General features: G+C 38.3%; 1 protein-coding gene across 3 annotated transcripts in view; it reads left to right on the forward strand.

Annotated features, from left to right (window-relative positions):
• Positions 1–13,469, forward strand: part of LOC130568664 (zinc finger protein GLIS1) — a 77,553-nt gene that overhangs the window by 57,953 nt on the left and 6,131 nt on the right. For all 3 annotated transcript variants that reach the window (XM_057357669.1, XM_057357670.1, XM_057357671.1), the window contains exons 7-8: positions 325–493; positions 5,562–5,718. In XM_057357669.1, coding sequence (XP_057213652.1) covers positions 325–493; positions 5,562–5,718 — 326 coding nt within the window. The remainder of the gene's footprint in view (positions 1–324; positions 494–5,561; positions 5,719–13,469) is intronic.

Genomic DNA, 13,469 nt, shown 5'->3' on the forward strand with positions numbered 1-13,469 from the left:
TTCCTACGCTGGGCACTGGGGGAGTCACCACAAACCGATGGGATTTTTTATTGAAGGCTTTTGTTTGGGCTCCGTCCAGTTTATACAAGTGTCTCTGTTCATTCTCTCTGTTCTAATTTTTTCTGTCACGCCATCACACTCGGTTAGAGACATCACTGTACTTCCTGTGTACTAGAGGCTCTTTAATGTGAAAAATGTGTTTTAGTGCGAATTCCTCTACTCAGATAAAAGTATTAAATGGATAAAGAGTATATTGTAAAGTTAATACAATGTTGATTTTTGTGATTTATATATCTTTCACTTGTCTGTCTTTGTGATTGACAGCTGAGGGCCTGTCCCCATTTAGAGTCAGACCCCCTGAGCGAATGTCTATCCATGCAGCATCTGCATGGCTCCACCCTTTCTCAGCATCCCCATTGCTCCACCCCCTCTCAGCACACTCTGAATGGAAAAGAAGGCCGTTCCCCAGGACTTGGGCAGGAGATGTTTACAGGTACGGTTCACTGTGACCTACACACACTTATCTATTAACCATCTCCTTTTGGAGAGATATGACGTGGGTGTGGTTTTAAAACATTGCAGGATGGATAATTAGTTTCAATTTATCGATAGATTGACGTATTTATCAATTACAAGTGCAAATAAATGTATTTTAGGTAATTGAAGGTGTTCGATAAAACAAGCATCACTATTCCTTTTGTTCATAAGGTGAAGCATTTGAAAAGACGATAAACCTACTTTTTCTAGTCAATTAAATTGAGTTTGGGGTAGTTTTGTGACAGTTCTGCTCTAGCAAGTAGCCTACCACTAAACTTCATAGTTCACCCTCATGTCGTTCCAAACCTGTATGACGTTCTTCTGCAGAATACAAAAGAAGATATTTAGAAGAATGTTGGTAATCAAACCATTCACTTCCGTTGTATGGACACAAAAGCACTGAGAAATTTCTAGAAATAGGCTTAAAAAGTATGTCGATTATAATGTATGTTCTGCATTTGGCAGAAGTTTTAATCCAAAGTATACATTTTGACAATATGATGTTGCAAGCACCCCGCACTACCAGTCAGTTTACAAGGCCACTGAACTTTTAATTGGAAAGAGAAAGGATTGTATATCTTAGTTTATACTTTACTGCTTGTGTTTGTAGGAACATATGTGCTGTCTAATTTATGTATCCCGGGCTGTTTTGTGGAGATGGGTAGTGGATTGTTCCCTCCACCCTAAAATCTACCAAAACCCAGATGTGTTCAAGTGTACGTTCACTTGCAGAACCATTTATGTGTTCCAAAACCAATAAGCTACGATTTAACAGCTCAAATGGACATGACAGAATAAAGGGAATTGTAATGTTATAAAGACCACATGCTATAATAATATTGAGAACATCTGCAATGGGTAATCTTTGTTAGATGTGAATTTTCCCATGCTACTTCCAGTGTTATGCAATCTACGCTAACTCAAAGCTAGAGGACACTTACCTTAAAATACCCGGCTATGACTCTTCATCATGTCAAAGGTTAACATTTTGCATGTTGTGCGTTCAGTTTGTTTTGAATTAGTTTAACCACCGTAGTTACAGTCCATGGGTGTTTCTCCATGGGCACAGCGTACCAACATAAATCACATTTAATCTGTTTTTGCCATTCTTTATTTTGCATCTCAAATTATGTATGGTGTTCAGTAGCGTTCTGTGATATAAATGACGGTGACGTAAATAATATAGTTTTACGTTTATTGTCATTACCGATACATTGTGACTCCCCTAATATGAATATAATCGTCATGCTTACAAATTTGGTGAAATTTTTAAGCAAAGCGCTTAACATTCAAAATACATTTTATTTGAATGTATGTTTTCTGGGATCAAACCTTTGTGATTCTGACGCAATGCACATCCAACTGAGCTACAGGAACATACTTCAGAATCATTAGCAGATAGTTTGTGGAGGTTTCATGAAAAGACAAAACGCGCACAGTAAAGAGCAGAGAGAGAAGCAATGCGTACATGTCCGTGTGAGAGTAATTTAAAGAACAATTGCAGAGCTCCTCACAATTAAAGCAGATCCGTACAAAGCGCACTTTGCACTGAGCAAAGCTCCAATCGCCCGAAACGTCCCGCGTGCCAGCGAGAAACAGAAGTGCTGGCCAACAGTTTCAGTTATTCCCTCAGTTCAAAGGGGATAAGTTGTTGTTTCAATGTGCAAATGCCTTTAGCCTGAAGGACCTGTTGTGTTTCTGTGGCTGTTTGTTCTTGTTTAGAGAAGTTGTGGATAGTGCTGGCCAACGTGCCTGCATTTAATGCTTCTGATGTTTCTGCCTCTCCCATGCTTTGTTCCACAGCCAGTAGAAAAAGAGAGGGTACCGCTGTCATATTGCAATTTGCATCTACATGCTGTGGTTCTTTGTCGTGTGTCTAGCTGCTTGGTTTGTACAGTTTTATGCATTATCTGGTTGCATGTGCAAATCCAAAATCTGTGTAGTGTAATGTGAGTTATTAATATTTATGGTTCATTTTCCTGGAAGGGACTGTACGTTTTGAATGTGTTCATATGTGTGATTTTAGGAGTACAGATGTGTACAGCATGTAGATGGTCTCAGATCTAGCTTACATGGACTACAACCAGCAAAGCTCATATTTGTCTTTTATGTGGTCTTAATGGTAAGTCTAAAAACCTCTTAAAGGGAAAGTTCACCCAAAAACAAAAATCCTGTCATCATTTACTCACCCTCGACTTGATCCAAATCTGTATAAATTTCTTAGTTCTGATGAACACAGAGAAAGATATTTGGAAGAATGCTTGTAACCAAACAGTTCTTGGCCACCATTGACTACCATATGAGGAAAAATTACAATGGTAGTCAAAAGTGCCCCTGAAACGCTTTCCTACATTCTTCCAAATGTGTTCTTTTGTGTTCAACAGAACAAAGACGTTCATAAAAGAAATCCTACTATGGTAATAGCATTCTTCCAAATATCTTTCTCTGTGTTCATCAGAACTAAGAAATGTATACAGATTTGGACTTGAGGATGAGTAAATGAAGATAGAATTAAAATTTTTGTGTGATCTGTTCCTTTAAGAATAGATGTTCTATATTGGGATCTTTGCTGCGATGTCATAGATTTTTTAAAATAAACTTGAATAAAAACATTCTTTATCGAACTGTTTGGTTCTTTAAAGTACCTCTAACATCCACAAAACATTTCTGTTGCACAAAAAAATATTTTCATGGAAAAAGTTCTTCAAACTGTTAAAAGAGAAAAAATGGACTTGCATTGAATTTATTTGTTGAACAAAAACAATTTTTTGCCAGACTAAAATAAATTTTTGCATGTATGAGATTTAGATGACAGATTTAGTTATACCAAAAAAGAATCATTCCGTTCTTCTCCGTACCTTTTTCATCATATTTTTAAAAAGTTTAAACAATTAAATTATACTGTATATCCAAATTACTGAGAAAACCCCAATTATTTTCACCCAATTTTTCAGGTCTAAATCTGCCTTCTGTTGTCTTTCTGCATCTTCACTCGCGGCCTCTACCATTCGTCTTTTTTGCTCTCTCCAGCAGATAACAACTAAAGCAATCATGGCCATTACTTGTTGAATGCTTCCCAGTCTGGTAGCAGATGTTAGGGCTAAAGGGGAAAGCATTTAAGCACTTTGATTGATGATTTCGGGTAATGAATCAAGTTTGTAACCAGTTCAGAAAGCTGTCAGATAGACCCCGCTTCCACTGTAAAACAGCTGGAGGGATGCACAAAGAGAAGAAGCATGGAGATGAGGCACTGAGGACTGTCTCACCCCCTCAGAGGGTTTCTGGAGAAACAATCACTGGGACCCGTGTCTGCCTGTCAGTCTTTCAGGCTGCACAAGAAGCCCGGGGACTAAAGAAGCCTCTTTACGGGACGAGCAACTATCATTTTCATTTGGCTTGGTTTTGGTACAGTAGTATAATCTATGAAAGGATGACATTTGGATGAGTTGGAGCTCTGAACTTTGCTGTTAAAATCATTATAAACTGTGGATGGAGTTGATGTGTTCTCCTTTTTTTGCTTCAAGGCTCTGTGTCCTTGGCTGAAGATCAGGCAACATACTGTAAAAGCAAAGAGAAAAAGAGAGAGATCTTTAACATCTCAATTGTTTCTCCTAGACAGCAATAAATAGAGAACAAATGGAAACTTTTGCTTAAATCTCACATTTCTCAGATAAGTCTCATGAGAAAATGACCCATAAATCTTATAAATATCTCCATTACTGTTTCAGAAGATATCTCAACAATGTCACAACTTGAGCTTGGATTTGTTTGTCATGTCTGTGATCAAAAGTCAAGATTAGATTTTAATATGAACACAACATTTCTCATCAAATTGACCTAAATTCCGATTATTTACTATTACAGCTTCACACCGTATTTGAACAAATGTCTCATTTGTTTTTATATTAATTGGGATAGATTAAAAGACATCTTAAAAATGTCTTACAATCTCCTAACCAGTGTTGGGTAAGTTACTCTGAAAAAGTAATTAATTACTAGTTACTAATTACATATTCAATAGTGTAATTAGATTACTGTACAAATTACTCTCTCCAAAAAGTATTTAGTTACTTATTACTAATTACTTTCAATATCCTACATCAACCTTGATTAGTTAAGTGATTGAAGGATAGACATGAAACGGCTTATTTAATTTATTCAAATAAATAATATTAAACTACATAAAGTTCTCTTATTAACTGACCAAAGTATTACAAATGTGAGAATTATACATTAAAGCACAGATTTTAAAGTTAGACTTTGAATTTGTATGTCAGTTCCACTATTGCACACACATATTACACAAAGTATTTAGTTTAATTACATCAAAAGTAACTGTAATTAAATTACAGAAAAAATAAGAGTAATCCTTTACTTTACTTTTTCAAGAGAAAAGTAATTAAATTACAGTAACTAATTACTTAGTAACTAGTTACACCCAACACTGCTCCTAACTATGCCAAGGTCTGCAAATAAAAAGTTAAAAATTTTAAACGTATGCTTTTCATTTTATAGCTATAATTGTCTCATTTCTTTGTTTTTTACTTGTCATACAGACCTTTATAGGAGAAACGTTGAAGACAAAGTTGACAGTTAAACATACCTAAAAACTCTATTAAGTGTCTCAAGCTTTGAAGAAGCAACAAAATGTCCATCTGAGAGCCCACCTGCTCCATTCGTTTGAATACAAGTAGCTCAAAGCAGTTCATTCTTGTTAGTTCTGAAGGTTTGTATTGCATTCAGATCGACTGAACTGTCAGAGATGTTATGTTAAAAAACATCAGTCAATCAAAGCCAGTCAACACGGCAACACAAATGATGTACGGTAAATTGCTAACAGCACCGAACAAGAACATTTGATTTAATCGAAAAGGGCCTTGCTTGAGTCTGTGTTGTCATAACAAGCGCTCTCGTTGCCATGAAGTGCTGTTTTGTGGAGATCTAATTCGGTCAATGTGCAAGTCGCAAGGACTCTTTGCGGTTTATCAGGCATGTTTTGCACATTAGTTTTGTTTGTCTTCCAGGGCTATACGCTGGCTCCGGCACGACACACAATGGAGCCCCACTCGAGTTGCTCTCTCCTGGACCTGACCTGCCCCCCAGGCAGCCCCGCCTGGACCGCGACATTGGCAGTCCCCATCACCTCTCCCCGCTGTCTGGCCTGGATGGCACTCGGGATGGGTGAGTACTGTACCTGAGCCACTGGACATCACAATTAAAAAATGCATTTGTTTTACACACTCAACAGGTGTTGTTAAGCAAAGTGACTTGCCGTGCTTTCGACTGTAGGTGTACCTTTATATTCTAAAGCAGAATCACATTTATCATTTTTAAAGAAGGCAATCCCACAAGATGCACTCTACCATTGTAGAGTAAAAAAGTTTTGTTGATTAAAAATGTGCTTTCATCAGTACTGATTTTTTTTTAATTGTCCTTTTGTCTTTTATTACTATACATTTACAGTATGTGTGCACACTCTAGTATAAAGTGACCACATCATCTGTGTGCCACTATGGCTTTGCTCTTAAAAATTTGTTTATACCTGAATGATGATGCCAAGAAGTTTTAACAGTCATTGAAATGAAAATCCACTATTCATAATAAGAATAGAAGAATTATGCCGTGATCAGACTGGACTTTGAGCATTCAAAATTCGTTCAGACGGTGCTACGAAAATAGGCGGGAACGATTCCTCCGTCTTTTACATTTCTGTACCGAGAGGTCACGTTGTGACGTTTTGATCTTCTATCGGTCTCACACACTCACGTGATGCGCATTCGCAGGTCAGAGTTCACCAAACTCGAAGGTCCGTGTGCGTCTTGTTAGTTTGATTTTCTATTTGAAACTGAACAAACAGGAACGAGAAAACAGTACATTTTTAGTTTTTAGTTCGTACAAAAAAACGAGAATTCGGTTTAGAAAACCGGTAAACGGCTTGAATACTCTTATTCCACATGTGGGCGGGAAGGAACGCCCCCTTCTGCTGATTGGTCAACCAAATACCATCTCTGACGTCATCAGCTCCTCCTCCTCAGTTCGTTGGACAGAATACTAGTCCTCCGCTGCCGTACAGATCTCTAACATTAAACAGCTGTTCAAGGCGAATGTTCGACTGGGCGTTCTTCTGCGCAAACCAATGCGTTTTAGAGAAACGTTCCATACCACCCACATGTGGAAAAAGAGCATTCAAGGCGTTTATCCGTTTTCTAATCGTGAACATAAAAACGAAAAAACAAGCCGAATTCTCAATTTTTTGAACGAACGAAAAACTAAAAATGCGCTGTTTTCTCGTTCCTGTTTGTTCAGTTTCAAATAGAAAATCAAACTAACAAGACGTACACGGACCCTTGAACTTTGCTAAGCAGCGAAATACAAAATATCTGCGTTTCCAGTCTGACGCATTCGCATGTGTGGAAGACAATGGAACGAAAAGTCAAGTGTGACCGCCTTTACACCGTGTCTGCACCGGATGCTGCACGGCGCGACATGATAAAAGAAAAAAGACACATTAGAACCATTATAATTAAAAATTTTGTCCACACTGGATGTGGCGCGGCGCGACTAACCCATTAGAACAATCAATAAACTGTGTGTCGTGTCGCACCAGTCGCGTTCGGTGTAAACACGCTGTTAGGATTTAGATTTATTAAACCTAGACCTATTAGAACAATTTCTGCTAAGAAGTGGTCTTTTCTGTAGCTCAAAGGTTAGAGCATGGCGCTAGCAATGCCAAGGTCATGGGTTTGGTCCCAGGGATTGCACATACAAATGTATAGTATAATGCAATGTAAGTCGCTTTTGGATAAAAGTGTCTGCCAAATGCATAAATGTAATACAATGTAATGTAAACTGGGTTTTAACTGGTTTAAAACCAGTTTAGACCACGTAGAAAAATTTGTATTTACATTTATCAAACCTGACCAATTAAGGTCATTTCTGCTGAAACGTGGTCTAAACTGGTTTTAAACTTGTTTAAACTGGTCTCTGTGCCTGACCACCAGTCCCAAATCTATTCAAATGTTCTTTGATCCGGGTTTCATTCAGCAGGGCCGATTATTTCATTATTTTTATTTCAAGATTTATGAAGCCATCATTGTCAGTTTTTCACTCCTTTCTGCAGACTTTAAAAAGAGTAATCAAAACATTTTATTTTTAAAACTACATAAAGTAACACTGCTTTGGAATATCTAGTTAAAACTTCTTTAACTTTTTTAACTGTTGCAAAGAGGTGACGCACAATTTTCTTTGGTGATGCGTGTTATCTAACGCGTTTTTTACTGGATGTAAGAACTATATTGATTTAGGGGTCTGGATTTATTTACTATCCAAAGCACCACGGCCGATTTTTCCCTTGTCCACACAGAGCGTTTGTTTTCATTGTAACACGCTCTGAAAGTACACACCCTACAATTCACGCGCATACACACGGCTGCACTCTTCTCACAGACTGCGGTGTGTATTTATCTTGCAAATCTAGATTAAACTAATGTCACCTTAACACAACATAAACCATCCAGCATCAACTCCACTTCGCTTGGCTTAGGTTCGCCGGAGTCGCTGGTGTGTAATTAAGGTGGGACTACGCCCCCCCCCAAAAAAGATTCACACACCTCTGTTCCTCTCTGTTCCGTGCTGTTTAGTGTTCTGGAACGTTCAGAGGAGGAATACAATAGAGTCTAATACGTCCCTTACAGCTTAATGGACTGAGGCATGTTTCCCATTAAAATCCCTGATTTCCCTCAGGATCGGCCAAGTTGAGCTGCAAATCCAATGTGTCATCGAGAGCCGTTGTGTGTACAGCGACAAACAGAGAGGTTGGAAATGAGAGAGAGTGAGAAGTACATCTGTTCTTTTTAAACATTAGTGGAAACAGATTTGAAAGGGATTTATCTGTTCTTAATCATTGTTATATGAGCCGAAATTGGAGCGTTAATTAAACGGAATAACCAATAATCCTCATATGAAAACAGAAAATTCATTATAAACAAGAGCGTGTAAATAATTAGACAATGTTGTAAAACAAAAGGTATGTTCACACAGCTGCAGAATTGGGTTGCCATGAGTTGCTAATGCCGTTCTGTTCGCAAGTTGCCATTGTAGATTTTTCGTTCAGATTTTTCCACTTTACTTGGTTACAGGTGCTTTTTACGGTTACTGTGAGAATAGAAAGGGGACTTTTGTTTAAACAGAAAGTATTCAAGAGTCACACGTTAGTTCAGTAAAGAATAGAATACAGTTGTCAGCCCCAAATGAAGACCGTGTAAACATAGCCAAAGTCTTGCCCTCTCTCACTTTCTTTTCCCTTTTTAGGCCGAAAAAGCACTTGCATTAAAATGACAGTTTTGTAAGCACAAGTCCATTGGATATGTCAGTTTCTAGCAAAAGCACCCCAACACCTACAAAACGTGCCCAGTGAGTTGGTCTTTAAAAACTTGAGCTGTTTTTCCAGGTCGCAGAAAAAAATTAGCGAGCCATTTTAGAGGTCCACTAACAATTACTGCAACTTGAAGAGGAATGAGAGCTGAGGGAAGCCGGGCTCAGGGGACACTCGTGTAACACTATACGGTATTGCATTCAAGGTCACGATGACATACATGAGCGTACAGAACTCTGCCTTTCCGTGACGCTTAAGGTCGAAGTCTGAAACGATGCTGTGAAGCGTAAGATTATACACACATTTCACGCAAAGCATGAGATGAAGGTGGACATGTACATTTTAGAAGAAACGGGCATGTCTGAAACTTGAAATGCAATAGTCTACCGTGAGTGAGTCCCGTTTGTTTTCTCAAATAAGCAAACCCAGAGCTTTCCCATCGACAACCCAGCATTACGAATGTTGCCTTCGTCGTATTTGCGGAAGTCATTAGACGAGAGGTTCCCGATCAAAAATGCACACGTTTGTTGACACGCACACACAGCAGGCTTTATCCCGTCCACCTTACGAGACGTTTTTGCCAGGACCTACAAGAAACCAGGTATGAAACGTCTACATACATTTGCCCAAAGACGGAGCATTTTGATTTACATGTTTAAAGTCTCGAGTACACACTCTGCTGCCAAAGTCAACAGCAGCTGCCGCACTTGTTTTTCCCAAACGGTTTAGCAGGACGTTAAACATTTTGACAAAATTATCTAACTAGCTCGACTCAGGCTGCTGCAGCCTCTGACCTCATTGCTAAATGTGTTTACCCTGGCTGAAATGGCCCATTTAGACTCTTTTTACTTGGTAAAGACTAGTGTCATTTTCTGAAGCTAATATAAAAAAATACGCCAGTGAAAATACACCCAGCGGTGTCTTTCGTGTGGACGCCGCGTGGAGTTTAATACGGTGGGGGCAGCAGTGTCGGGCGTGGGGCGAGCGTGGAACGTGATGAGCGGACTGGAGGCCTGTGGGGGCTTAATGGGTGGCACTGCCACTTCAACTGCTTTATTTGCATGTTTTGTAGGTCATAGCTTTACAATAAAATCAATGTTTATTTTGAAAATATCAAAATAAAATTTGTATTAAAAGTACCTGACTTTCTTGGGTTTCAAATTCATTTAATACGCTGAAAATATTCATCGTTTTCTTTCAAAAATGTGTTGTTACACTTAAAGGAACAGTTCTGTCTTCATTTACTCACTCTCAAGTTGTTACAAACCTGTATAAATGTCTTTGTTCTGATGAACACAGAGAAAGATATTTGGAAGGATGCTCGTAACCAAACAGTTCTTGGCCACCAATGACTACCATAGTAGGAAAAATGGCTTTAGAATTTTCTTTGTGCTGTTGAACACAAAAGAAGATATTTTAAAGAATGTCAGAAAGCAATCAGTTCTGGGGCACTTTGACTACTATTGTAATTTTTCCTACTATTGTAGTCAATGGTGGCCAAGAACTGTTTGGTTACAAGCATTCTTCCAAATATCTTTCTCTGTGTTCATCAAATCAAAGGAATTTATACAGATTTGGAATGGTGAGTAAATGATGACAGAATTTGTCGTCATTTAAGAAGACATTTATAAATTCACTTGAGTTTGCTGTATTGATGATGTATGGAGCTTTACCTGTATATGTGAACATAAAGTGACAAATATTTTTATTTAAAAAAGTGTTCGTGTTCCACTGAGGAAAGCAAGCCACGTCTTTAACAGCATGTGGCCATTTTTCATTTTCAGGTGAACTATTCCTTTAACGATAATAAGGAACATCTTTATTTGGCAAGGGGTCACTTTAATTTTGTTTTTTTATTTCTTCCTGCTGTGCCTCATTTTAAAATGTTCAAAGTATTTTTTATTTTTGGTGCCGAATTGAATCATACTTTTAATTATTAGATTTATCCAAAGGTTAATGCTATCAAAAACAACTTTAGGCTCGATTATTCGTTGGAGTGCATTGGTCTCGTAAAATACAGTCGTAAAAACCAAACAATTTTCCGTGAACTCTTGGTTTTAATATCAGGCCGTGATCTAAACAGTGGCTACCCTCACACATCTCCTAAGCTAATTTCCCTGCCTGGCTGCATGTTGAGCTTTTGAGCACTTTAGCTTTTGACTGTTTAGAAACATGCTAGAGGCTCGGATCAGTACGGGCCTGATCTCTCATGAGCGGCTTTAGTTTGCTAACCAGAACCAGAAATGTTCCCACCGACCCATGCCAAGCCAGTGGCCCCTACGCTCTCCATCAAAAGGGCTTACCGTGAAGCGATGTGGATATCCCTGCTCGCTGTGACCCGGCACAGCACAACCAGACAGGTGAGACGAGACAAACTGAGAGCAGAACACACATCCTCATGAATCATAACTCATAATGGATACGGAGGAGTAACCCATCTTGATCTATTTTGTCTCCAGCCGATTCATCTGTTTGTCTGAGGATTTGTGTGTGTTCAAGTGTAGAAATTGCGTCTCCTCTCTTTTACTCCAAACCTCGATCGCACGATCTAATGTCCGTGACCCCTGCAACAGGGATTAAATTCGAATGTGACTTCATAGGGTTCACGAACGAAAGAAGTTTCCGCCAAAACCTGCCTGACTTACAGTATGTGTTTAATAATATTTCACCATCCAAACAAGTCATTTGGAACCTCCAATCCTGGTTTCTTCACAATAATTTGTGACTTTTTGTAATATAAGTGATTTGCCTTTTTGTTAGTTACTGTTTGAGTCGTGAAGTTAATGTGTTCTTTCACATGTGAATCATATGCAGAAGAGCCACGTTTACTGAATCGAGTCTGCTGAGTAAGGACTTACTCATGTGGATTGAGCGATGCTCTGAGGTATTCACAGATGTTCCCATGGAGTCATTTTCTCTGAATCACATACATCATCCACTGCTTTGAAGAACTAACATTTGTAAACAGTTTGTTCACAAGAGAACTATGTAAGCATTATTCACTGAAGTTACTGTAAAGCCATCTCATCACTTTTCTATAAAGTGGACTTAAGTTTCCAATCCTATTAGTTTTTGTAATACCTCACTTCTGCTGTACATTTTAGTAGAGTGTTTCAAATAAAAAACTGTCTGAAACAAAATCGCAGGTTACTTTCTGCACTCATCTTTACGTAGGCTGAAGTCATATGATGTCAAACTTGACATTTCTCGCAAAATCGTACCAACAGCTCAGATTAAAAATCATTATAACAGGCTTTCCGTCATAAATCAGGGTGGTGTAAATGCAGAAAAATATACATTGTCTACATTGTTGGTGCTAATATAGACCGTTTCATCAGACGCATGGGCCTGGCCCGAAGTTAACTTCCAGTCTGTGTTTGGTTATAATTTAGTCATTTATAATATTCATTTATTGTATAAGCATTGTTTATAATCATAATTCGTTGTTTTTAATCGCATTCAAAGTAAAAGTTTGGGTTTACATTATATATGTCTGTGTACCACACATTTTAATTTTGTATTTACAAAAACATACAATACACATACATGCATATATTTATGCTTGTATATCAAATATAAAAATTTATAAACACATATATAATTTTGATTATTGGTGAATATAAATAAATACATGTAAATATTTCCTAAATAGGCTATGTATACATGTATGTGTTTATGAACGCAAAATAATGTACAAAGACATATTATAAGTAAACATAAACTTTTATTCTGGATGCGATTAATCGTGATTAATCATTAGATAGTGCTAATTAAATTACATTAAAACTACTCAACAGTTATTGATTCTTTGAAGAGGTCTACAGGAAGTTAATTTTGGGCCATATAACGGCAATATAACATCTATACAATATAACATCTATACCACCATCAGCTACACATTTCTGTCTCTATTTTGGTAACTTTAAATGTGGCTTGATTGTCATTCACGATCATTGACATTGCAGACAGCATGTGTGTTTCCCATCAATTTGATAGTTTCTAGGCTTCTATATGACTTTGAACTTTTGGATGATTTGTAGGTCACCGGTCGTACAGCCCTACAAAGTGAGAGTCAGGCTTTATAGTCACAAGTACTTTTGAAGGTTAGCTAGAAGGAGGCATGCAAAGCAAGAGAAGATGACATTGAAGGTAAATACCGAAGGGAGAGATTAATCCTCCATATGAAAGATTCCCCTCATTCCTTCAGCCTTAGCAAGCTGCAGCTGGCAATGATTATAGCCCGATTCACTGTAGCTGTACATATATAGGCTGCTTGTAAAAATATGAACAGTATAACTGTTTCCTGAGCGTGCGCTGACAGCAGGTCCCCGGGGAAACACTGCAGCCATGCTCTCCACAGAAACACATGGCCGTGCGTCAGATCACAGCGAGCGACCGGATCGGAGCTTTCCTACGTATAAACGCGAGCTGGGCCGCTAATTCCGATTTTTAAATGTATACTCTGCGCAGGCCTTGTGAATTGCATCTGAGAACATATATTGCTGTCAGAGCGGAGCCTCGTGACTCATGGGGTTATGTCAGAGCACGGTTAGAGAAT

Source organism: Triplophysa rosa, linkage group LG17 (assembly GCF_024868665.1).
Source record: "Triplophysa rosa linkage group LG17, Trosa_1v2, whole genome shotgun sequence".
NCBI classification, from domain to species: domain Eukaryota; kingdom Metazoa; phylum Chordata; class Actinopteri; order Cypriniformes; family Nemacheilidae; genus Triplophysa; species Triplophysa rosa.